The 22,332-nt window shown below is 59.9% G+C and overlaps 1 protein-coding gene, 1 long non-coding RNA gene and 1 gene segment (V, D, J or C); 1 reads left to right on the top strand and 2 right to left on the bottom strand.

Annotated features, from left to right (window-relative positions):
* Nucleotides 1–22,332, top strand: part of LOC130851317 (immunoglobulin heavy constant mu-like) — a 103,720-nt gene that overhangs the window by 49,349 nt on the left and 32,039 nt on the right.
* On the bottom strand, nucleotides 592–7,268 carry LOC130851318 (endogenous retrovirus group 3 member 1 Env polyprotein-like). The gene is made up of 2 exons (XM_057731449.1): nucleotides 6,941–7,268; nucleotides 592–1,721 (listed from the first exon to the last, which is right to left on the bottom strand). The coding sequence occupies exons 1-2, from the start codon at nucleotides 7,005–7,007 to the stop codon at nucleotides 1,057–1,059; spliced, it is 732 nt and encodes a 243-aa protein (XP_057587432.1). The 5' UTR covers nucleotides 7,008–7,268; the 3' UTR covers nucleotides 592–1,056.
* LOC130851320 (uncharacterized) lies at nucleotides 8,800–16,792 on the bottom strand. The gene is made up of 3 exons (XR_009053167.1): nucleotides 16,725–16,792; nucleotides 15,746–15,981; nucleotides 8,800–8,955 (listed from the first exon to the last, which is right to left on the bottom strand). It is a non-coding gene; the product is annotated as an uncharacterized LOC130851320 (long non-coding RNA).

Here is a 22,332-nt window from a genome sequence, read left to right as displayed (position 1 = left end):
AGAGGGGTGGAGAAAGGAACAGCTCCCACGTGCAGTCAGCCGTGGGCTTTCTTGTGGCAAGAAGGCACAGAGCAACACGCCCCCGCCAGCGAAGGGGGCCAGAGGGCGGGCTGTGCTGAAGGAGAGCCACTGCGTGTCTCCTGCCACGGAGGAAACGCAGCCCTGCTTTCGAGCGTGACCCCTTAGCGAACTTCCCGTCCTCTCTCTGCACAGCTACACGTCTGTATAAAGGTATCTGAAACACGTGTTCTCTCACGGTGGGCACCGGCAGGGCCCCTGGGGTCTCAGGAGGAGAGGGACCAGCCGAGGCCCAGGGGAAAACGTCACCTCCCAGGAAAGAACCCCCTGGGGCACACTGTCAGGAACGGTTTCTGTTCTCAGCAGCTGCAGTCAGAAAGCATCAAATAAAACCATCACCTAGAAGGGTGGGGAAGGTTTCCTCAGCGAGCTCACGCAGAGCTTCAGAGCAGGACCCAAAGGGGACCCCCGGCTTGCAGATTACTTTCCTGTTAACCAGAACAAGACGCATAGAAGTGTTGCAGAAAAGCGATCCCACGAGAGACCAAGCACCACACTCGGAGGGCTGGAGAACTCAGGTTTATTGAGCTGGTGGCCCCAGCCGAGCTAACGCTCCAAAGTTCTGGGCCCCGTTTCAGGGGAATCTTTTCCTCATATAGGCTGAGGCACGTGGCTATAATTGGCACAGACTGAATGGTTGGTTTAAGCAAGGCTCTAGTTGAGTTTGGCAAAAACTGATTGGTTACACAATTACTATAGGTTACGGGCAGTTACAGAGCACGGGAGTTGCTATGGGTTACATGCAAGGCGGGGGAGGGGGGGTTTCAAACAGAAACTTGCAGGAGCAGGAGCAGGACGTTCCATACTTATCAGCACAACTTAAGGTGACAGTTGATTGCTAGGTCATCTTGTTCTTATTGCGGCACAGCAAGCAGATCTTACAGAAACAGAGCTAGCACAAAGTTATAAACTTAAAAGTTCCCTCATCGTTCCCCCCCTTGACGCCCTTGGAAATTTCATAAGGTGTCAACTTCTTGGTCATCCAGGCCCAGGGGCTAGGAGGTGTGCAGTGGCCCTCCTGTCCACGGTGGCCTCAGCCAGGCTGGAAGCTACCCTCATGAATAAGGGCAGGAGGCAAGGTAAGAGGAGGCAGGTCCCAAGGAGGAGGAGGACGGTCCCCACGAGAGTTTTGAATCCCCCCAGGTAAGAGAACCACCCCCCAAAGAGCTCTCCGGGATGCCATCCCTTCCAAGTCTGGACTGGGACGTGAGCTATTTTGGTCATCTTGTCGGTTATTTCTTCTATAACCTTGCCCTTATCATCTATCTGCAGGCAACAATTACTGACACTGAACTTCCCACAGACGCCCCCCTCTGCAGCCAGCGAGTAATCTAGGGCTAGGCGATTCTGAAAAATAGCATTCCGCATCTTGGTCTGTTGTCCTGCCCACAAATTAAGAGCCTTGGCTGTTTCATTAGGAATGATTTCAACCACCGCCTGGAGCCGGATGATTCTGCTAAGCATGTAACTTGGAGTTCGGTAGCCCCAGGACCCGTCTTCTGCCCACGTGGCTGGCCCGTGATATTGGACCATGCGTTCAGGAGGCCACTCGTCATCTTCCCAGCTTCCCGTCTGCAGAGACCTGTGCTTGCTGGGGAGGCCTCTGCCTCCGTAAACTGGGACCCCCGATGCTTCACCTTGGGCTAAGGGAAGGAGGAAAAAGGAGGAGTACATGCAATCAAACACATTTTTTGTAAGGGGTTTCTGCTCGTCATGAGGAGCAGACGTCACCATGTAGGGATTTAGTGCTTTTCTAGACATGAGGAGATGCAAGGGTTGGGCTCATAACATCAGCTCCTGAAAATATCTGTCTAAAGACCTGTTCCACCCATCCTCCAGAGCACAGAGTGCCTCATTTCTGGTCTCCACCCTGAATTCCCTTCGGGGATGTGGAAGGTCAGTAGCTACAGCAGCACAAAGTGACTTAATTCTTGTCCAGGCAGATGGCACGTTCCAGTTTGTAGTTGACAGGGGCCCCTCATGGCCATAAATTCGAGCATGCTTTGGGAGGCACTTCATGACCATTTTGTCCCACGGTGCTAGGAAGGCTCATTCCTAGGTCGGATGAAGATCTCGCCGATAGGCCACTCAATGTGCCAGTACTGGGCTAGGTCTTTGTAACAAAAGCCAAACTCTCTGGACCACCCGTGTTCCTAATCTGTTATGGTCCAGGAAAAATTCCCTCTTGTTACATCTTCCCATATCCAGAGTCACACTATTACAATCATTGGTCACATACAGAACTATATATTTGATCAACTGCTTCAAGTAGCCTAGTCATCATTATTTTTGTTGGCGGTTCAGTCACACATTTGGTAATACGAGAAGCAATAATCTTGAAAAGCAGGCAAAATACAAATACTATAGCTAGTAGCTTCAATAGAGTTATAAGTAAATACTTAAGCCATGAGCTTCCCACGCCAAACCAGTTTTTGAAGAGGTCAAGACTTCGGAGTAGGTTGCAGAAACCTGAGCAGGTATTATTAATTGGCCAGGCGAGGGGATCCCTGAACAGGACTATAATTTTTTTCTTTTTTTAGAGCAAATTTCCTAAGGGCCATCCAATTAGGGCCTTGGAGGGGAGAAACCCACCAAGACAACCCAAAAGTACTAGTCATAGGTAATTGGCTGCAAACCCAACAATTGGATTGATTTTCAAAATGAGCATAGGATTGTGCCCATGACAGAAAAACATTTGATTTATATGTAAAGGTCCAAGAAGTCAAGAAAATATTATAAATGCTCATACGAGTCCGGTCCAGCATCTTGGGCTAGCTGTCTACTTCTGATGTCGGCTTCGTCTCGTCCTAGGGTGAGTGTAGTTTTTCCTTTGATAAGTGTCCTTCCATCTATGTTGCAGGTTCTCCTTTAAATTACGTCCTTTCAGTATCCATAATCATCCAAAGAAAGATTACTGAGATAAGCTTCAGAAACAAACTCAGAGTGTCCTTTTAAAAACTTAATTGGACTTTACCTCACTAGAGCATAACAGCAAGCAGCTATCCAGGGAGTGAATCTTAGTAAATACAGAGCTCCATCAGCAAAACTGGCACTTAATATTTTTTGAAACATAATCTTTTTTGCTCTAAAATTACCCTCATTTTTACCTAATATAACCAGATTAAGGCTAATTTGTTTGCAAAATAAGTGTGGTCTCAAAAGAAACTTGGCCTGATAATTTATGTAACTATAATTGATCATATAGGCTTTTGGCTTTGTTGAAACTTTTATAAGGAGCCTCAGACTGGACTTTTAAAAGACATTTCAGGGCTAGGAAAACCATGCCAAGGGCTTGGGCTTATCACAGATTTTTGCCTAACAAAAGTAGGTGAATTCCTCCCTTTTCAAGGTTCCCAAAATACCTTGAGTTTTCTACCATTCGTGAGACAGCCTTTCTAATTTATCTGATAAAGCTGCTAGGAACCTAAGAGTTTCCAATGTCTGGAGGGAACAGAGAGAGAAAAGATAAATGTTTCAATCCTGCTTGCAAATGTACAATTTACCAAATTATTGTAAATCATAATTAGTTTGAAGCGAAGGTTTTCCTTGCGCCTGGAAAACAGATTTAAACCAGTAATTTTTTAGATAGAAACCATAAAATTTATAACCATAGTCACCAGTTTACTCAGTCCTATGTAACATCCTTTTTGTTAACAGTTTATGCAGCCATCAGGTTTCTCTTTAGGATTCTTCAATTTTTTTACCCTGTTCAGCACTATGGTCTGAAAGTCAGAAACTTGTATTTATCCAAAAGTCCTTTTTATAAATCTTCTTGAAGAGGAAGCATTTTGCAAAAGCACCAGAATAAAACCAGAATCATCTTAAGACATAAGGCTTAAGAAGGCGTGTTTAAAATCTGATTGCACGGTCAATCAATTTGGTTATTGTTGTGTCAAACAACATTTTTTTAAGATAATAACTAGAATTATGACCAATAACATTATACCAGGACATATCAGAATTTTAGGAACTCCATATAATTTCTAGAATGTCTATATTAATAACAATGACCATGCACTAAAATCTAACGTTTATTATTCATTTGACAATACTTCCTATGTAACTTAATGTACCAAATGAACCTAGTTTATATCTTTCTTTGGGATGTTTCAGGGGCCCTTTGAAGCACCGCAAGGTTAGCTAGAGGTGAAAGGAACTTCATCAGAATTTGTTTTAGGGAGTTTTGTCCAAAATACCCCACAAGGGTTTAGACACTCTGTCAGATAGGCTCACAGGAAACTGTGAAACAATAGTTAGTCACTTAGCCAAAGTAACAAGAACAGATCACTTAAAAGGTAAGGAAACTTAAAATCTTTTATCAAAGAGCAGTTCAACATTCTAAGAAAATTTGTCCCCTTAACAGAGAGAAAAGCCAAATTCAAGTTTTGCACCAGCTTACTTTCTAAATTAATTTACTCAACCAAATTTATCTAAACTTAGTCAATCCTGATCATGCACAAAACTCTTTTCTCAGGGTCCACTTTCCACAAACCTTCATATCACTTTCTGTATCATTACTTTATTTCCCATTCAGTCACCTGTAAGTCAGACATACTTTCTTTTCCCTTAGTAAAATGTAATTCCATTCCTCAGGCCTTCTTTACTGAAAACACACATCCTACTTTCCTTAAGCAGCCATGAACTGTCCCTTGTGACAGCATTCTGTAGATTGGTGAACATAAATACCAGTGATATTTTCTAAAAACATTTGCTTTCTCTACAGAACGTGGCACCAAGTATATTTATCAGTAGTCCTAAATATCTTTTTGTCTCTCTGTAACAGGAAGCTGATGTTCAGTAATTAATGTTTCAGTATCTTATTTTCTGTGGGAATGATCCAGCTCGTCAATAAACTTTCATCACTTAATTTAGGGCAACTCCAGAATTTCAAATTACCAGGACCTGGAGAGACTATTTTAGGTAGATATTCCTAAAGCATAATTCTTCTTGACAGAGTTTATCTAAAAGCTCTTATCTTATTTACATTTTCTTTCCTCAGAAGTTTCTTTACATCAGGTTACTTTCCTTGCTGACAAATTTGTAACAAATAGAACAAGACCTTATTTAGCTTATATGACATCTAGGCACAATAAAATTTATATAAAAATTATACTTAATGTTGATGACTCTAAAACATGTCTATATTAATCAAACCAACAACCTTAAGCCATCTTCAATACCAGATATCAGTTTAGTACTGAATTTTCCAGATGTCATGAACCTGAAATTAATTCTGGCCAGATTATTTTCTATTTCTGAGTATTTATAAGCACTTAATAATTTTTTAAGCCAATTAGAGCTCTTTTATGAATTCTTTTGGCAATACCACACACCTACAACGAACATATAGATACCTATGAACACACAAACAAACACAGAGGCCTCATAATTCTCATTCTAAAATTTCAGTACTGGGTCAGGTACAACATAAAAGCCATCAGTCACAAGCGGTTGGACTTAAATTGGATTCTAGCACATGGAACAAATCGAGGTCACCTATCTAGAGGTCAGCTATCTAGGTGGCTAAACCCTTTTACTATTTGCAGAAAAGACACTTAGGATTTCTACTTATCTTTGACAAGTCAGGTTTTAAATTATTTTGTTTTTTTTTTTCTTAATCTGCATTTAAAAAGATAGCAGAGATAAGTGTTCCTTAGATGACCAGATAAGACATTTACCTCTCAAAGGTACAAGCAAATTCCTCCTAAGATGACTTTGTCTCCCCTTTGTTGACAAGTGTAATCTACTTCTTTGACCAGGAAGGAGAGGGGTGCACATGGAAAGGGCCTCGTCTCAGGGCCTTATAACCCAGGTAGCGTGGATGTCGCCACTCCTGGAAAGCCCAGTATTCCCAGACGGACAGCATGATTATGTGCCTCCCTGAAGATGGCCCTGATCATTAAATGTCTCAGGGAGACAGAGCTGAAAGGAGGCGGCCCCTTGCAATGGGGTTCACGGAGGAATAACTTCAGGTGTGGCTCCAGAGGGGGTCTGGGGTGATGGACCCTCTCGAGGGCACTGAGCAGGCAGAGGAGCAGTATGCATACTCCTCGCCTAAATGAAGGGCCTGAAATTATTGGGGAATCAGGGGATTATGAAGGAAAGCTGACAGAGGAAGGTAGCCTCGTAATGAGAATCCAAAAGTATACAAGAACACGTCAGAGTGTGCTGCTCCACACGGACCGGCCCAGGGTACCTAGAGAGAGAGAGGTGCAGATCTGTCTGGCAAAAGGGGCAAGTCTTTTGGGGAAAACCTAATTTCTCAATAAGTTGGCTCAAAGAGTCAGCTGATAGAAGGGGAGAGTGAGCCTTAAAATTTTAAGAAAACTTTGGAGGAGGGCCCTAAGGCAAAAGGGTCATTTGGACATATGCAATTGCTCAATCAAATCAGTAATCACTGCCCCCCCTGTGTCAATGATGCAAAGATAAACAAGGGTGGGTGTCCCCTCCGAAGAGGAGGCCACTCAGGTGCCCACCTGGCCGTGTCCCCGTGGGGAGCTTAGGTGCCTCTTAGCTTTGGTGGGTGGTATAGAGTCCCACTTGAATCTGACTCATAGAGAGGGATTGGGTCCCCCAGAGACAGACACCACCCTGAACCACATGAGGTCACCATGGAACCGCAGGTTAGGGCCCACTCGAACTCCATAGCCACAAGAGCCATGGAGCCACACAATAGCCCTGGAATGAGGATGAACCAGGGCGCTCACTCACACCACATTCAGACCAGAGTTTATCACAGTGTCTCCCCTCTCTGGGAAGGTCCCTAACTGGTGGTCTTCTTACTGAAAGCCCTAGGAGGTGATCAACTTCCTCTTCCACCTGGAGAGGAGACCTGACTGGGTTCATTGCCCCAAGGCCTTACCTGATCCTGTGGCCGTTCCTGGTGAGCTAGTCTGTCCCTCCAAAGAGTCTGGTTGGGGCCTGGCCATCTGGACAGTCAGAATACTGGTCCGAGAGGGAACCCAAAATACCTTTGGGTGGCGCGCCTCCTCGTTTGCCTCTGAGCACCTTCACCCTGACCTGGCTGAGCCACCGGTCCGGCAGTTCAAGGGGCCGGCATGGTTGGAATCTCACTGGGGCCTCCAGAAATGTTGCAGAAAACTGATCCCACGAGAGACCAAGCACCACACTCGGAGGGCTGGAGAACTCAGGTGTGTTGAGCTGGCAGCCCCAGCTGACCTAACGCTCCAAAGTTCTGGGCCCCATTTCAGGGGGATTTTTCCTTATATAGGTTGAGGCATGTGGCTATACTTGGCACAGACTGATTGGTTGGTTTAAACAAGGCTCTAGTTGAGTTTGGCACAAACTGATTAGTTACACAATTACTATAGGTTACCGGCAGTTACAGAGCACAGGAGTTGCTATGGGTTACACGCCAGGGGGTGTGGGGGTAGTTCCAAACAGAAACTTGCAGGAGCAGGAGCAGGACGTTCCATACTTATCAGCACATCTTAAGGTGACAGGTGATAGCTAGGTCATCTTGTTCTTATTGCGGCACAGCAAGCAGATCTTACAGAAACAGAGCTAGCATAAAGTTATAAACTTAAAAATTCCCTCATCAGAAGTATAAAGTTTTGAAGCATTTTCAACACCTGTAAATTACACGTAAACTGAGCAGTGTCTGGCTCCAGCCACCAAAGGAGAAGGAAGTGGTACCAAAAGAAGGACAAGCGTACCGCGTAGACGGTGACCCAGAAGCCCCACGGGTGACAGAGCGGGTAGGGCCGGGAATCGTGGTCCGGGTCTACACCGCGCGCGCCAGTCGCTGGAAGAAGGGCTGGACTTGTGCCAGGGAGACGGGCCCCTGCTTCCTTCCCCCTTCTTGTGTCGGTGGTGACCTCACAGACGCAGCCCCGCCCCGCCCTCCTCAGCCCCGCGAGTTCACGCCCAGGCTCACCCACTGCCTCGCCCTGTGACTGTTACCTAATCCCCTCGCTGACCCGCCCAGGGCTGGGTGCTGGCAGCCCCGGGCACACTTTGTTCTCAGGAAGGAAGTGGGCAGGGCACGTGGCTCAGAGCTGGCTTCGCCGAGGATCCTCCCTGCCCCTGTCCTCACGGGCAGATGTCCCTGAGCAGGGCCCCACGGCTGGCAGGGGGCCAGGTCCCCCTGAGGGTCGCCCTCCTGCTGCTTGGGCTCTGGGCGGTGCTGGCTCCTGTCCAGGGCTCTCCAGGCCGTCCCTCATGGAGCTACATCTCCACGGAGCTGGTGATACCCAGGAAGGAGGCGCACCGAGGCAAGGGCGTTCGGATGCCAGGCTGGCTCTCCTACAGCCTGCGCTTCGGGGGCCAGAGGCACGTTATCCACATGCGGCCCAAGAGAGTCTTTTGGCCCGGGCACCTGCTGATGACACAGGATGACCAAGGAGCCTTGCAGGTGGACTACCCCTTCATCCCTTCAGACTGTTACTACCTCGGCTACCTGGAGGAGATTCCTTTCTCCATGGTCACCCTGGACACGTGCTATGGGGGCCTCCAAGGTATTATGAAGTTGGATGACCTTACCTACGAAATCAGACCCCTCAAAGATTCTCAAAGGTTCGAACACATCGTTTCTCAGATAGTGGCAGACGGCAGCGCGACAGGGCCCACGAGTACGGTGGGATACGAGGGGGAAGGGAACCCTGTGTTCCCTCGAGAAAATGCCAGCGAAGCCCCCAGGATCGCCAGTAGGCAATACCCAATCCATCAAGGAGTTATCAAAGGACTTCTTCATTGCTCCAGTTCAATATATATTCTATACCAAATTATGAAAAGGAAACACGACCGTCTGCAGCAGCATGGATGGGCCCAAGGGCAGCACACTCGGTGAGATAGGTTGGACGGAACAAGGCAATACTGCAGCTCTCACACATCCGTGGGGTGGAGAAAACATCCCACCTGCAGAAGCAGAGAGCAGAATGCTGGTCACCGGGGGCTGAGGGGTGAGTCCATTCACGACAGGCCTGCCGACTTCCTTGCCCCTGTGGGAAAGAGTTCTCCTTTCCTCGCCACCTGCGGACCTGAGCCTGTCTCCCCGGGGCTGCAGACCCCACACTGCAATTCCCTGCCGATCCCAAGTACGCCCATCTCTGCTAGAGACATGCCCAGCAGGGCGTTTGCTCCAGGAGCACACGAGCTCGGCCTGGTACGAGGCTGCCCACAACCTCAGGCTGTTCACCTGAGTCCCCATGAGTTCCCCTCAACCCAGGAACGAAGGCTAGAGATTCCTTTGGAGAGACACATCAAAGGGGGTCGATCCGGGTGTCCTCTTTGGAGCCTCGCTTTTTCAAGTCCACTCCTGCCGGGTGTTTCCTTGAGCCCCCGTCAGGTCCGGATGGCAATGCTGCGGTGGCCCCGGTGTCGGAGGGCGGGAGCGAGGGCGCTCAGTGGGCACCCACACTTCCTGGGAGCCCCTGGTTTATCTCTGCCAGGGGACGACCCCTTGGCCTGACCCAATCCACAGAGGGATGCCAGGTCAAGGAACCGCCTCGGCTGTCAGCTTCTGGCCGGCCGGGGACGTGGGGCATGGCGCCCTGCTGTGCGCACCTCCCAGGCTCTCCCGGAGTGTGGCACGCTCCCTGGCAACCAGCACTCCCCGGCAGGGACAGAGGCAGCTTCTTGAGCTGGGTGGGAAAAGGACGGGGGTCCCTTCCGGGCTGTGTGTCCCTCAGCCCTGTGGGCTCCACGGGCCCCTAGATGCAGTGTCAGCCCCCGGGGTGCGGGCTGGGGACGGAGCAGCAGCAACTGGAGCCTGTCACAGGGCGGCCGTCACGCCCACGGGCGACAGGAGGCCCAGCGCAGGCCAGGGGCCCCAGGGCTCAGGGCGGGCCCGCAGCAGGGCCGACTCCAAAGGCGCGACCGCGGTGCCTGGAAGCCGTGGCCGCCTCCCCTCTGCCGTGTGTGAGCCCCAGGGAGGGCTGGGAGCTCGGGTTTGGGGCAGAGAGACTGCCGAGGGCGTGCGTGTGGGTACCGGTGGCGCAGCCAGCTATTACGTTTCCCCCAGATGCCGTGCACAGAAGCCGCTGCAAGATCCACGTCGGGGTTGACGGAGGGGTGTCCCGGAGCCCCTTTCTGTGGCTGGAGGGAACCCTGCGGGGGCAGCTGGGCCTCCGCCCCAGCAGGGAGGAGAGTGGGGGCTCCACAGGGTGAAGGTGACCTAGGAGGACGGAGGCGGCGGCGGCCAGGCGCGCTTGCTCCCGGGTCCCCTGCCCCGGGAACACGGAGCTGCTGTGAGGAGCACCGGGGAGCCCCACAGTGCAGGGGGCGCAGAGGTGGACGGGGCGGCCTCGGGGAGGGACTCCGCCGTGCCGGTCTTGCTAGCAGAGGGCCGTGCTGATGCCACTGGCCTCATGGACGTGGGGAGGGTAGAGGATGTCGTGGGACGGATGCGAGACGCGGAAGCTGTCCCGGGATCCCTGCTTGTTTTCCTGGCGATGTAGGGGAAGGCCAGCATTAAGAGTACGCAGACCTGCTGCATAGCACGGGGAGGTCAACTCGAGGGTGGGTGATGCCTTAGAGGGCTGGGGCAGGGTGGTGGGGAGTTGTGGGAGGGAGGGGATGCAGGGATATGTGTACAAGTACAGCTGATTCACTTTGTTGTACGGCAGAAACTGGCACAACAGTTTCAAAGCAATCATATTCCAATAAAGATCTTAAAAAAAAAAAAAGGAGTAAGCTGAGAGCTGGGGTGTGGACCCTGCTGGGATTCAGGCTTCAGGGGAGGGGAGGGCCTCCGAGGGCCAGGATACAGGCTCTGAGGGGCATCCTGGACGGGGCACCTAGAGGCTGAGCAAGAGCAGCAGACGGAGGGAGCCCGGGTGGCGCGGCCGGGGCCTGGCGGGTGACGAGGCTGCTCTTCCGTGGGGACAGGGAAGGACAGAATCGACTCCAGCCGACGGGGTGAGCCTTCCAGTGCCAACAGACGCCCCGTGCCCTACTCGGCACCCGCTGTTCTCACCACAGAAGTGTGGGTGCAGGGGCTCGCGGCCTCCTTCAGCTGCAGCCCCAGGGAGGGGGCTCTCCAGGGACCCCCGGCCCAGTCTGGTTACAGGGGAACCTGTCGGCCACACACTGACCAAGGGCGGGGCCTTGGGCCAGGCTGCAGAGTCAAAGTCGGCTTCAGGGCTCTGGAAGAGAAGCAGGGGGCCCCACAGTAACCCCGAGGCGGGCAGGTGTGTGCTGACGGTCTTGTTCCAAACCCCAGGGGGAAGGGAGCATGCGTGTCGCGTGCCGCAGGCTTGAAGATGGGCGCCGCAGAGGCCCGTCCCGTGAGCCCGCTGCGGTGGCAGCAGGAGTGGAGGTGAGAAGGGTCCCTGCAGGGGGACCTGGAGATCACAGGGGCTGTGAGAGAGGTTAGGCCCCTCAGAGCTGGGACCAGCCAGACACTCAACCCCCTCCGCACCGGTCCCCACTTCCTTTGCTGGAAGGCGGGGGTTACCCGGCAAGGACGCAGAGACAAGAGCACTGCTGGGAAAGCGTCACCAGGGCTCTGCGTCTTGGCTCTGCACAGAGCGGGGCTGCGCCTGGGCCGGGCGGCATGCGGGGTGCTCTCCGCAGCCGCCGGCACCGTCTGCCCCAGCGGCCAGAGGCCAGGAGGGGCGTCTGCCAGAGAGCGCGTCCCCCTCCCAGGCTTTCTCCCGGAGGCGGGCTCCTCGGAGGCCAGCAGGAAGCAGGGACTGCTTCTCAGATCAGAAGCCCTGCTTCCCCTCAGAGGGCCCTGCAGCCTCCCCTCGGCTCGGGCCCATGGGACCCGTCCTCTTGGGGTGTGGGGCCCCCGGGAGCTGACGGGCAGTCTTTGCTCTAATTTCGCGCTAGCGTTCCTGGGGCTGAGCGGGCAAGGCTGCGGGAGACCCTCGGAGCGCCCCTGACCCTCCACTGTGCTCCCAGACCCTCGCGGTTCCTCCTTCCCCAGTTAGAGCACAGCCTCCCCCAGGGCAGCCGGCCCTGGCCCTGCAGGGACGCTGCCGCCCTGGGGACCGGGACGCGGGGTCCGGAGCTGGCTGGGGGGCAGGCTGGCCTCCTCCGGATCTGCAGCTGCCTGGTCTACTGGACGCTGCTCTAGGAAGTGGCTCCTGCGTCCAAACGTCCTCCTGGGAGGGGCCGAGCAGGGCCGTGTGCCCCCAGGCTCGGCCGGGGAGGGTCGCGCACCAAGGCCGGGCGCAGGGCCCGCCCTGACTGGTGCGGAGGGAGGACACGGGGACCTGCGCACCCCCGAGGGCTGTGGGAAAAGCGTCTCGCCCACCGTGGTGGAGAGACGAGGCCGGGCATGAGTGGTCACCCAGACGAGGGCCGGGGGCTCTCCTCTGGCCGCGTGCTCAGGCCTGCTGCTGCTGACCGGGTCCCTGGACACACAGCTCCTGATGCCAGGAGGCCACCTTCCCACGGGCGAAGGGCCACTGGTGAGGTCCACGTGCTGGGAGGGGCTGCAGTCGGGAAAGGGCAGCAGCTGGGCACAGAGCCGCTTAGGGTCCGACGGAAGGCAGGTGGGCAGTGAAGACCCCAGGCCAGGTCGCCTCCACCCCAACAGAAACCACGGGGGGCAGGGAGGCAGCCTGAGGATGACCCAGAGGAGGTAAGCCCGGACCATCCTGGGGGACCCACTGCGAGGGTGCCCGGCAGGCAGACCCGCCCAGGACAGGCCGCTTGCCCGCGGCGGGTGGAGCTGTGTGTGAGCGGGCGTGTGTGCGAGCCCGCGTCTGAGTCCGGCCTCCGTGTGCAGTGCCTGGACCCCCCAGGGGCCCACCTGGGGTCCGCGGCCCCCCCCGGGCTCTGCAGACTTGGCGCTCGCCCTTGGCTGCGCGCTCTCCTCTCTCTCTCCACAACTGCGGGCGGTAGAAGCCTTTCAGTTCCTCAAAGGGCTTCTAAAACTCAGAGACAGAAGCTTCTGGAAACACCCAACTCCGCCAGAGCCGCAGGAAGGGAGACCCCCGGGGACCAGTGGGACCGGCTGTGGGGGCCGAAGCCTGGGCCCACGTGGGAGGAAGGCTTCCGGAGGGGCTGCCGTCACCACCTCCAAACCCCTCCCCAACACCGGGGCGCCGGGCTCAGCACCCCCTCCTGGACGTGGCTGCCCTCCCTCACAGGTGCCAACCCCGTCCCCGCCACGGGGGCCCCGCGCTGCCGTCCAGAGGGGCAGCCCCGCCTGCACGGGGGCCCCGGGACAGGCCCCCCTGCTCAGCATGGGCCGGGGGACGGGCGTGGACGCGGGGCAGAGCCACGGCAAGGAGCCACGGTTGCCCAGGACAGCGGCAGCCCCTCGAGGCCGGACGTCACGGGGCCTCAGCTCAGGGAGCCCTGCCCGTCACCTGGTGGCTCCAGAGGTGACCTGGAGGAGACGAGGGGAGACGTACGCTCTCCCCGGAGCCCTGTGGCGGCGCCCACAGGAAGCCCAAGGAGCCGCGTCCACGTGGCCCGGGGGTGCAGCCAGACGCTGCTGCCCACAGACCGCAGGAGCCGGAGGCGCCTCTGTCCAGAGGCGGCGGGCTGCATCGTCCCCGCGGTGAGGCGGAACGCACCGCGGGCCCTGCGCTGGACGCCACACCCCGCTGCCCGCGGTCCTGCCCCCGCCCTGGCCAGAGCCAGCCCTGACCGCCCACCCACACGACACCGTCACATCACAGCCTCCGCGCTTCATGGAGACCCGGCTTGGCCGGCCGCGTGCCGGTGGACTTCCGCCAGGCCCCTCGCTGCCTGTGCCCAGCCTTGGCACACGCCATCCTCACGGCAACCACGGCTCCCCTGGGGGCTCGCGCTGAGGACCCCGCGCAGGGACACACCTGCGCTGGGCGTGGTGTCCGCCCCACCCCGAGCACGCGCCACGAGAGCTCGCTGTGTTAAACGACGCCCACCACGTGCCTCCACCCCGAGCACCGTCATCTGCGGCACCGACGTAACCCCCGACGCTGTGCGCCCACCCCCACAGGGGCTGTGCCCGCGGGGCCAAAGCCCAGCCGCGGGGCTCACCCCAGCAGCCCTGCCCCTCGAGCGGGACGCAGCAGGACGCAGCACTCCTCTCCCAGCCAGAGGCGACTGCCCGCTCTGGTCCCGCTTCACTGCCGCCCCCGAGGCGGTGCTTCCCCAGGCGGCAATCCGCCAGCAGCCGGTCCATCCTCCTGTGTCTGCAGCGTGGTTCCCGAGACCCTGCCCTCCTCCTGGGGCTCCCTCTCCCCGCACCGCCCGCTCCCACCTGGCAGGCCCTGCTCCCCGTACCCTGGACACAGCGCAGGCTGGGAGGACCGAGCAGGTACAGAACGCAACTGCTAGATCGTCACCAGACTCTTCCTTTTCTAGCAGTGAAGCTCAACAAGACTGCCTCAAGAAGAAGCAGAACGCGTAATTAGAACACTAGTGCTCACGAAAGCATCACGGTGTTACGTTTGTCATTACCTGCACAGGCGACTCCGGGCCCAGGCGGCCCTCAGACCTTCACAAGCCTGGCCGTGGCCGAGAGTATGAACCCTGCTCCAGGGCCCCCAGAAGGAGAAACGCAGGCTGGCTTAGGTGTCAACAAGGAGCCAGAGTCATAAATGGAATTCTAGGAAGCCACGTTTTGTCCGTTCATTGACCAGGCTGAAGCCAGACATCAGGAGCCACGTAGAGCTCCTCACAGCACCCAGGTAAGTGATGGCCGGCATCCTCCCAACTGGAAGGACAGACACGCTATCAAGCCAAGTCCCCATCGCGCAGAACCCCTGTGAGCCCAGGCGGATGCCGTGGGGGTCACCTGCTCCTCTCCACACTTGCGGTGACCCTGAAAAGTTGATGAGATATACACACTGTAAGTGCTGGAGAGGCTGTGGAGAAAAGGGAAGCCTCTTGCAGTCTTGGTGGGAATGTAAAGTGGTACAGCCACTATGCAGAACAGTAGGGAGGTTCCTTAAACAACTAAAAATAGAATTAAGATACAACCCAGTAATACCACTGCTGGGCACGCACCCAGAGAACACCAGCATTCAGAAAGGCACATGCACCCCAGCGTTCCCTGAGGCACTGTTCACAGCAGCCACGCATGCAAGCACCCTACATGCCCACCAGCAGGTGAGGGGGGAAGAGGCTGTGGGACACACGCCCCGCAGACTATGCGCCACTGTAAAGGCAAATGGAAATGCGTCATCTGTGGAGACGCAGATGGACTAGAGATCGTCGTGCAGAGTGAAGTGAGTCAGAAAGGAAAAACACAGATCGTAGATGAACGCTTATACGTGGAATGTAGAAAAATGGTACCGATCAACCACTTTTCAAGGCAGAAGTAGAGACACAGACGTAGAGAACAAACATAGGGACGCCAAGGGGGGAAGGGGCGGGGTGCGGGGGATCGGGAGACTGGGACGGCCATATACACACTCGTATGTATAAAACAGATAACTCACGAGGAGCTGCCGTATAGCACAGAGGACTCCACTGCACGGTAGACACTAAGCCCATGCTGTCAACCACCTATACCCCAATTAACAAGAAACGGTGATGGGATACATTTTATATCTAAGGCAGGACAGGAGAGCGTAAGCGTCACGTGGTCGCTCCCCGTCCCTGTGCATCTGCCTCAACCTCCGCCAGAGCCCCTCAGAGGTGGGGCTGCCCACCCCCCGTAAAGGCCAATGTCTCCCCTCTTCTGACGCTGGCAAAGCAACTTCCTAATGAACAGCGCTCTTTCCCAGCTCTGCAGGGGCCACCGCCAGCCGCTGCCTACCTTGTCCGCACTTCCCTGGGCCGTGCGTCCTTGGTGACCTGTGTGTACCATATGCACACGGCATTCTGAGGTACGATCCTTTGTCTCGAACACGTGTGTGCCTGTGTCTTCAGCTTTTAGCAGGCAGGACGGTTCTCAGAGCTTCTGAGAATCTGCTTCCCGGGTTAGAATCCTCAGCGTGCCTTGAATAAAATCCCCTTCTGTCTTCTTCACTTGACTGTCCTCTGAATTCTCATCTACAAAGTCCAGAGAGCAACTCAGAGCCCCCCAGCTCCGTGCCCCACGCCCCGTGCGGGAGACGCCTGGGCTGTGCTCTCACGGGAGCCGCCGCCAGGGCGGGCGGGCAGGGGAGCCGCGCACAGCTTGGAGGCGGCGGGCGGGCCGCGCAGCCTGGGTCCAGGCCTCGAGCGCGGCTGGCGGCTGGACCTCGCGCGCGGCGCTCGGGGCAGCAGCGGCCACGGCGGCGGAGCCGGGCTCGGTCGGTCCCGGGTTCAGGCCGGAGCCTCCGGCTGGGCCGCCCGCTCCGTGAGCGAGGGCCAGGCCCCGGCGTCCCGGCCTCGCCTCCGGGCCCCAGGAGGGAGCGGGCCACCGCGCACCCCCGAGGGGAAGCTCCTTCCGGAGGGTCGGCCTGCCCGGCTGTGCCCCTGGCCGGGCCCGACGGCGGCTCCCCAGACGCACGGGCCTCCCAAGCGCCACGGGCGGCGGACCCAGGAGCCCAGGTGGGCGCCGGGCGCCCTCTCCCACCCCCGCCCCTGCCTCGCCTGTCACACACGGGTCACCTGTGCACGCGGTGGATGGACTCCGCGCTCCCCTGCCGTCCGCAGGGACCGAATAAAGGCTGCTCCCACCACGTGCACGTTAAAGGCCCCGGACAGTCCCTGCACGGACACTGGCCTGGACAGTGCCCCACGCCCCCGCCCCCCTCGGGCCACGCCCAGCCCACCGCAGCTGCAAGGCGGCTGGCCAGGCCCGGACTCACCTGCGCATCCAGCCTGCTGGGCGGGCGGCCGCCCTCAGCAGGGGCCGTGAGGGTCCCCGAGGAGCAAGCGCACCCGTCACTGGGAGCCGAGGAGCAGCATCAGGGAAGGTTGACCTCCAGAGACCCCCCAGCCAGCCACGGAAACACCGCGTCATGCCCAGGGCGGGGCCCCCGCCGCAGGTGCTGGGAGGCGGAGCAGGGCGCGCTGCAAGGGCCCACAGAGGGGAGACGGCCTCTCACCCCACGTCCGCCGTCCCCAGGCCCCAGTCAATGGGCAGAGGGCGCAGGTGCAGACCCAAACCACCAACAGCTGCTTCCTGCGGATGTGAGAGGAGGGCAAGGGGAGGCCCGGCCCCCACGGGCCGTGCCGGGGACAGGGAGACTCTGAGGGGGGCCAGAGAGCAGAATGGACCCAATAGACCCCCCAGAGCCGGGCAGCCTGATGGCCACACAGACCTCAGTGGACACCAGCGCCCCCGGTGCCGGGGGCGGGGGGCGTCTTCCCCCATGGAGGTTGGGTCTGCCCCACCCCCCAGTCACCCCCAAACCCACTGCAAACGCAGGGTGGCTGCTCCGGAACCGGCCTGAGTCAGCAAGTGCGGCCCGGACACCTGCCGGGGTCAGCGGGATTTTGTGGGGGCGTGTGTCACCGTGTGACTACAGCAGTGGTTATGGTTACTACTGTGGTTATGGTTATGGTTATGGTTATGGTTACTACTAGTCCCACAGTGATACAGCCCCTGTCTTAAAGCCTCCGCGACACCGGCTCGCAGGCGGTGGCGCTGGGGGCTGCGTCCCCGGCCCGGACACCGGGCTCCTGGGCAGGACGTCTCCCCAGTGGGCTCAGCGGCGCAGGTGAAGCACGCCGCCCGGGACGGGATCCAGGGAGGGCTCAGCCTCGCCTCGTGCGGGCGTGGGGATCCCCACAGGGGTGCGCAGACCCCAGCCCGCGCCCGGGGAGGGGCCCGGGAGGGTGGGCGTGAGGACAAACCCCTGCAGGCGCTGTCGCCTCAGGGATTACCGTGTGCAGACACTGCCTTCGTGAGGCTCTTTTTAACTGATGTAAATGTATTTTTAAAACTTGATGCCTAACGGTGCTGGAGATCGCACCAAGTCTGGGACCTGCAGCTTCTGCCCCTTTCGGGGTTGGGGCCTGGGGCTCGGTGCCATCTGCTGAGACCACTGAGCAGAGGCCCCGCCAGGGCCCCTTATGTGGAGCCCCTGAGGTCCAGATGAGGCAGCAGTTCCAGAGAGCCCCCCGCCCCCCGCCACCGAGGACCGAGACACTCAGGGACGGGCCGGCAGGGCGGGGGTCCCAGCCCAGGGCCAGCCCTCCAGCCCCGGCCCCGACCACGGGCCCCCCAGCAGGCGGCGCGGGCACCCTCTCGATGCCCCACGGTGCGGCACTGGGACCAGATACAGAGCAGTGCCCACATCCCAGAGGGGCCACCGCAGAGCAAGCCAGAGCTTTCAGGCCTGATGGCAATCGGTCTCCCCTAATCCCCCCGAGCGGATGCCCAGAGGTCACCGACTCAGCCGTGCTGCAAGGCCTGGAGCCGCGAGGGCTCAGAAGGCACGTGTGGACTTGGGGAGGGAGGACCCTGGGCCGCCGCAGCGAACGTCACCCTCCCAGGGGCCCCGGACGCTCGGGCAGTCGGAGCAGGGGGCAGCGGGGCCAGAGAGGGGAGGCCGCTGGGCGCCCGCACCCCCGCACCTGCCCCAGGTCCTGCTGGAGCCAAGGGGACTGAGGCTGCTCAGACTTACGTCGGGGGGCAGGCAGGCACGCCTCAGACCCAGAGTCCCAGGGTCGTCGGCAGCAGCAGTGACCCCTGCTTTGCTGCTGGCCTGCCTGGGGAGGAGGCGCCTGCTGGCCCCAGGAGCACCCAGGGCCCCAGGTGGCCCACACACAGGGTGAGGATGACTTGTCAACCGGGACGGCTTCCAAACCGGGCGCAGGCCCCAGCGCCCCAGGCCACGCCCTGCCTCGCAGCCTCAGCACAGAGCCGGGCACGGCCGCCGGCCACTGACAGGGGAGGCCTCCCGTGCGCCCCAGCAGGACCCCTGCAGGGCCAAGCCCATCCCACAGCCCAGCCTCAGCACCCCAGCCCCCCTCAGCCGGGCCCCCTCAGCGGGCACTGGGAGCGCGTCTGTGGCTCCGTGGTATCGCTGCTGCTCAGGGCTTAGCGGTGATGACACCCACAGCACCACGGCGCCCATCCAAAGCCCCGCCCCCGGGAGCCCGAGCCGCAGCCCTGTCCCCAGGATTTTGACCCGGGCCACATCACCATGGGGACCACGGTGACCGCAGGGGTACAGCCCATAACACGAAGCCACCGGGGTGGATGCACAGGGAAGGCGCCCTTCACGGCTTCCCCGACGCCATGGGCGGACGCGCCGCCGTGCTGGCCTCCGTCCAAGCCTGTCGGACCATGACGTCACGCAGGTCTCAGCCAGACTCGTTCCAAGGGGGCACCCCGCCGGCCTTCCCAACACCAAGAGGGTCCCAAGGCCACTGTCCACCCGGCCAACACCCTGGGCAGCCTCCTTCCTGGGATACCTGGGGGCCACGGCTGGAGGCACAGAGACCCCACTGGGCAAGGACCCTGTGAGCCCCAAGTCTGTGCAGGGGTGTCACGACGGTGGGGTGGCCCGGTGGGCCGGGCCTCCTGGCCACATCGCCTGCGCCCACAGCACTGTGTGCCCGGCCCTCACCCCCCACAGCCGACCCCAGGCCCACGCCAGCCCGGAGCCGCAGCGCTCTGTGCCCACGCCGCACGGTGCCCGCATGCTGCCCGAGCAGGTTGGGGTCCTGCCCTGTGGGCACAGGAGCACGGGCGGGGTCTCTCCCCTTTAGGGGCAGATGACTGAACGTGGGCTTGGACCCTTTTCCCCCGGGAGGGTGGACCCACCTGCCCACGTCCCTGGGAAGGGCCGGCGGTCCTCTGGGCCTGGCACCTCCCCCGGGGCCCACCCAGGGCCCTCGCTGCACACGGGCACGCGGGCACCCCCCAGGACTGGTCGCCTCCCGGACACCCTCCCCGTCCGTCCTCCGCCGGGTCCAGGCAGACCCTGAGCCTGCGTGGGCCCCCACAGGATGCAGGCCACGCCCCCAGGACAGCCCCTCAGCCCAGCCCACCTGGCCTCCCAGAAGGACCTGGGGTGCCCCCCACGCCCGTGTGCCCACTCCACGCAGGCTTGCTTCTGCCCCCCTGCAGTGGGGGGGCACCCACATCCTTCCTGGGGAGACAGTGCAGACGCCCTGCCCCCGACCACACGCGGGGGGAGCGTGCCAGGCACGGGTGCAGACAGCCCCCGGACGTCTGTATCCGGGGCCCCCGGCGCAGGAGGGCTTGCGGCCGCAAGCAGGGACTTTTTGCCAAGGGCTCTACTACTGTGTTACTCTAGCGGTTACCACAGTGACAGACGGGGCAGCAAAAACCTGCTGGCCAGGACGGCCGGGCCTCCAGGGCCCAAAGCGCACAGCCCAGACCTTCTGCCTCCAGGGCCACCCCTGGCTGGCTCTGCCCATGAGCCTGTGTCCAGGCACAGCAGCTGGGGGCTTCCAAGGGCTCTGAGGAGACCGCACAGACCCCCGCAGCCACACACCCTGAGCCCAGCGAGCTGGAGGAAACCACCCCGGCCATCGGCAGGCCCACCCAAAGGGACCAGGAAGGACAGAGCCCCCACCGGGCAAACCATCAGGTCAAGTTCCCAAAGGGCAGGACCCCTAGATACCCCACCGGCCCCGACTCTGCTGGGAGCTCGGGAAGCTGGCAAGAGTGGGCGCTGGAGCTAGGCCCGTACGCGGCTGCGCAAGAGCTCGTCAGTGAGCCAGCTGGGCAGGGTTCGTGGTGGGTGGGAGCCTGCTGTCCGTGCCGAGGCAGGTGGGCCGAGACCCGGCCCGGCCCGAGGGGGCTCCAGGGGCCTCTCCCCGGGGGCAGGGCCGTGCAGGCTCCTCGTGTAGCCGCGAGTCTCCTGAGAGCGTGGCCAGGGGGTGTCCTGTGCCGGAAGCCTGCCCAGGCCGACCGGGCTCTGCTGCCCCACGTCCAGGCCTCCTTTCTAAGGGGCTGTGTCCCCAGCATGGGGCCTCCGGCCTCCCCGCCAGGCAGACCTCCCTGGGAGGACGGCTGCAGGGACTCTGTCAGCATGGGGGTCACCATGTCCCCTACGTGGCTTACAGACGTGGCAGCAAAGCTGGAGCCCACACCCTCGGAAGCACAGACTGAGTCAGGCCGCGTCGCAGGCCCAGCCTGCTGGCCCTCAGGTGACAGCAGGGACACGGGGCCCGCCCCTCCCCCAGGGCCTCCCTGGAGCCGCGCCCGTCCTCACACTGCCACGCCCCGAGGCCTCCCTCTGCCCGGGCGGGGGCACCCGGCTCGCCTGCCCACCATGCCACCTCTGCTCCTCTGACCCAGACGGCTCCTGCAGCCCGACAGGATGTGCTTCCCAAACGTCCCCCCGAAGGCAGGCAAGGTCCCGGGGGGTGGCCCAGCCTGGCATGTGGCGGCAGAGGGTCCCACAGGGGCTGCCCACCCCGCCCCGTGCCCCTCAGGCCCTGCACGCGAGGTGCCGACCGGATGGCTACCTGAGCCCCGAGCCCCACCGCGATCCCCTGCAGCCGGCCCAGGCCCCCCGCAGCCCAAGGCGGCCCGTGGCCCCCGGGCAGCAGACCCCGTGCCTCCGCGTGCGGCCCGCCCAAGCGCCTGCAGCCCAGCTCCCTGCTGGGGTCCGTGCGGAGCCCACCCGGGCGTCCTGAGCACCCCCTCTGCCCTCCCAGGCCACCCAGGCGCCCCCAGTGCCCACCCCAGCCGCTGGGCACACATCCAGCCCCAGGGCAGCTCCCGGCCCCTCTGCAGCCCTGGTGGCCTCTGGTGTGTCCAGACGCCTGGACCCTCCCTGCGCCGAGGACGGTCCTGCCCCAACCCCGCCGCCCGGCCGCAGGCCCGGGCCACCCTCCCGCGGCGTCAGGCGGCGTCTGGACACGACGGCGCCCGCGGAGCCGCAGCGAGGGCGGGCTGGCCCCCCCAGCGCCCCCCACACCCTTGGGGGGCCGCCCTCCGACCCCAGGCCGGCAGCTTGCCCCCTTTGAGTCTGGGGCCCCCGAGGCTGCGGACCCCCGGCCTCTGGCCCTGCAGGGCCGGGCCCCTCAGGCTGGAGGTCTGTGCTCCGGACGGGAAGCCCGGCACGGAAGCACACAGGCTGTGGGGACGGGCAGCGGCCGTCGTGGCCCGGGGGCAGCGCTGGGGCCCGGTGGCAGGAAAGCAGGAGGGTGCGGCCGGGGCCGCCGCAGGCGGCCGCTGAGGGGCCGGAGCGCAGGGCTAGCACCTGTGGGCAGCACGGGGCTGGGGGCTGGGGGCCCAGGGAGCCGCCCGCACCCCCAGGGACCGTGCGCACAGAGCCCCCGCGCAGGCTCCACGGGCCTCGCCCGAGGAGACCCCTCCCCACGGGCACCGCCCGCAGGGGAAACTGAGGCAGGGGCAGGCCTACCCAGCCCACGAGGGAGCAGGCCGGGGCCTCCCCGGGCCCCCCACACCCCCGCCGACGCCTCCTTCCCTCCAGATGCGCCTGGGAGGGGACGTCACAGAGGGTTTGGTGGGGGGGGTCTCGC

The sequence above is a fragment of the Hippopotamus amphibius genome, chromosome 4, assembly GCF_030028045.1.
Source record: "Hippopotamus amphibius kiboko isolate mHipAmp2 chromosome 4, mHipAmp2.hap2, whole genome shotgun sequence".
NCBI lineage: Eukaryota > Metazoa > Chordata > Mammalia > Artiodactyla > Hippopotamidae > Hippopotamus > Hippopotamus amphibius.
This window is presented reverse-complemented; position numbering and strand designations above follow the sequence as displayed.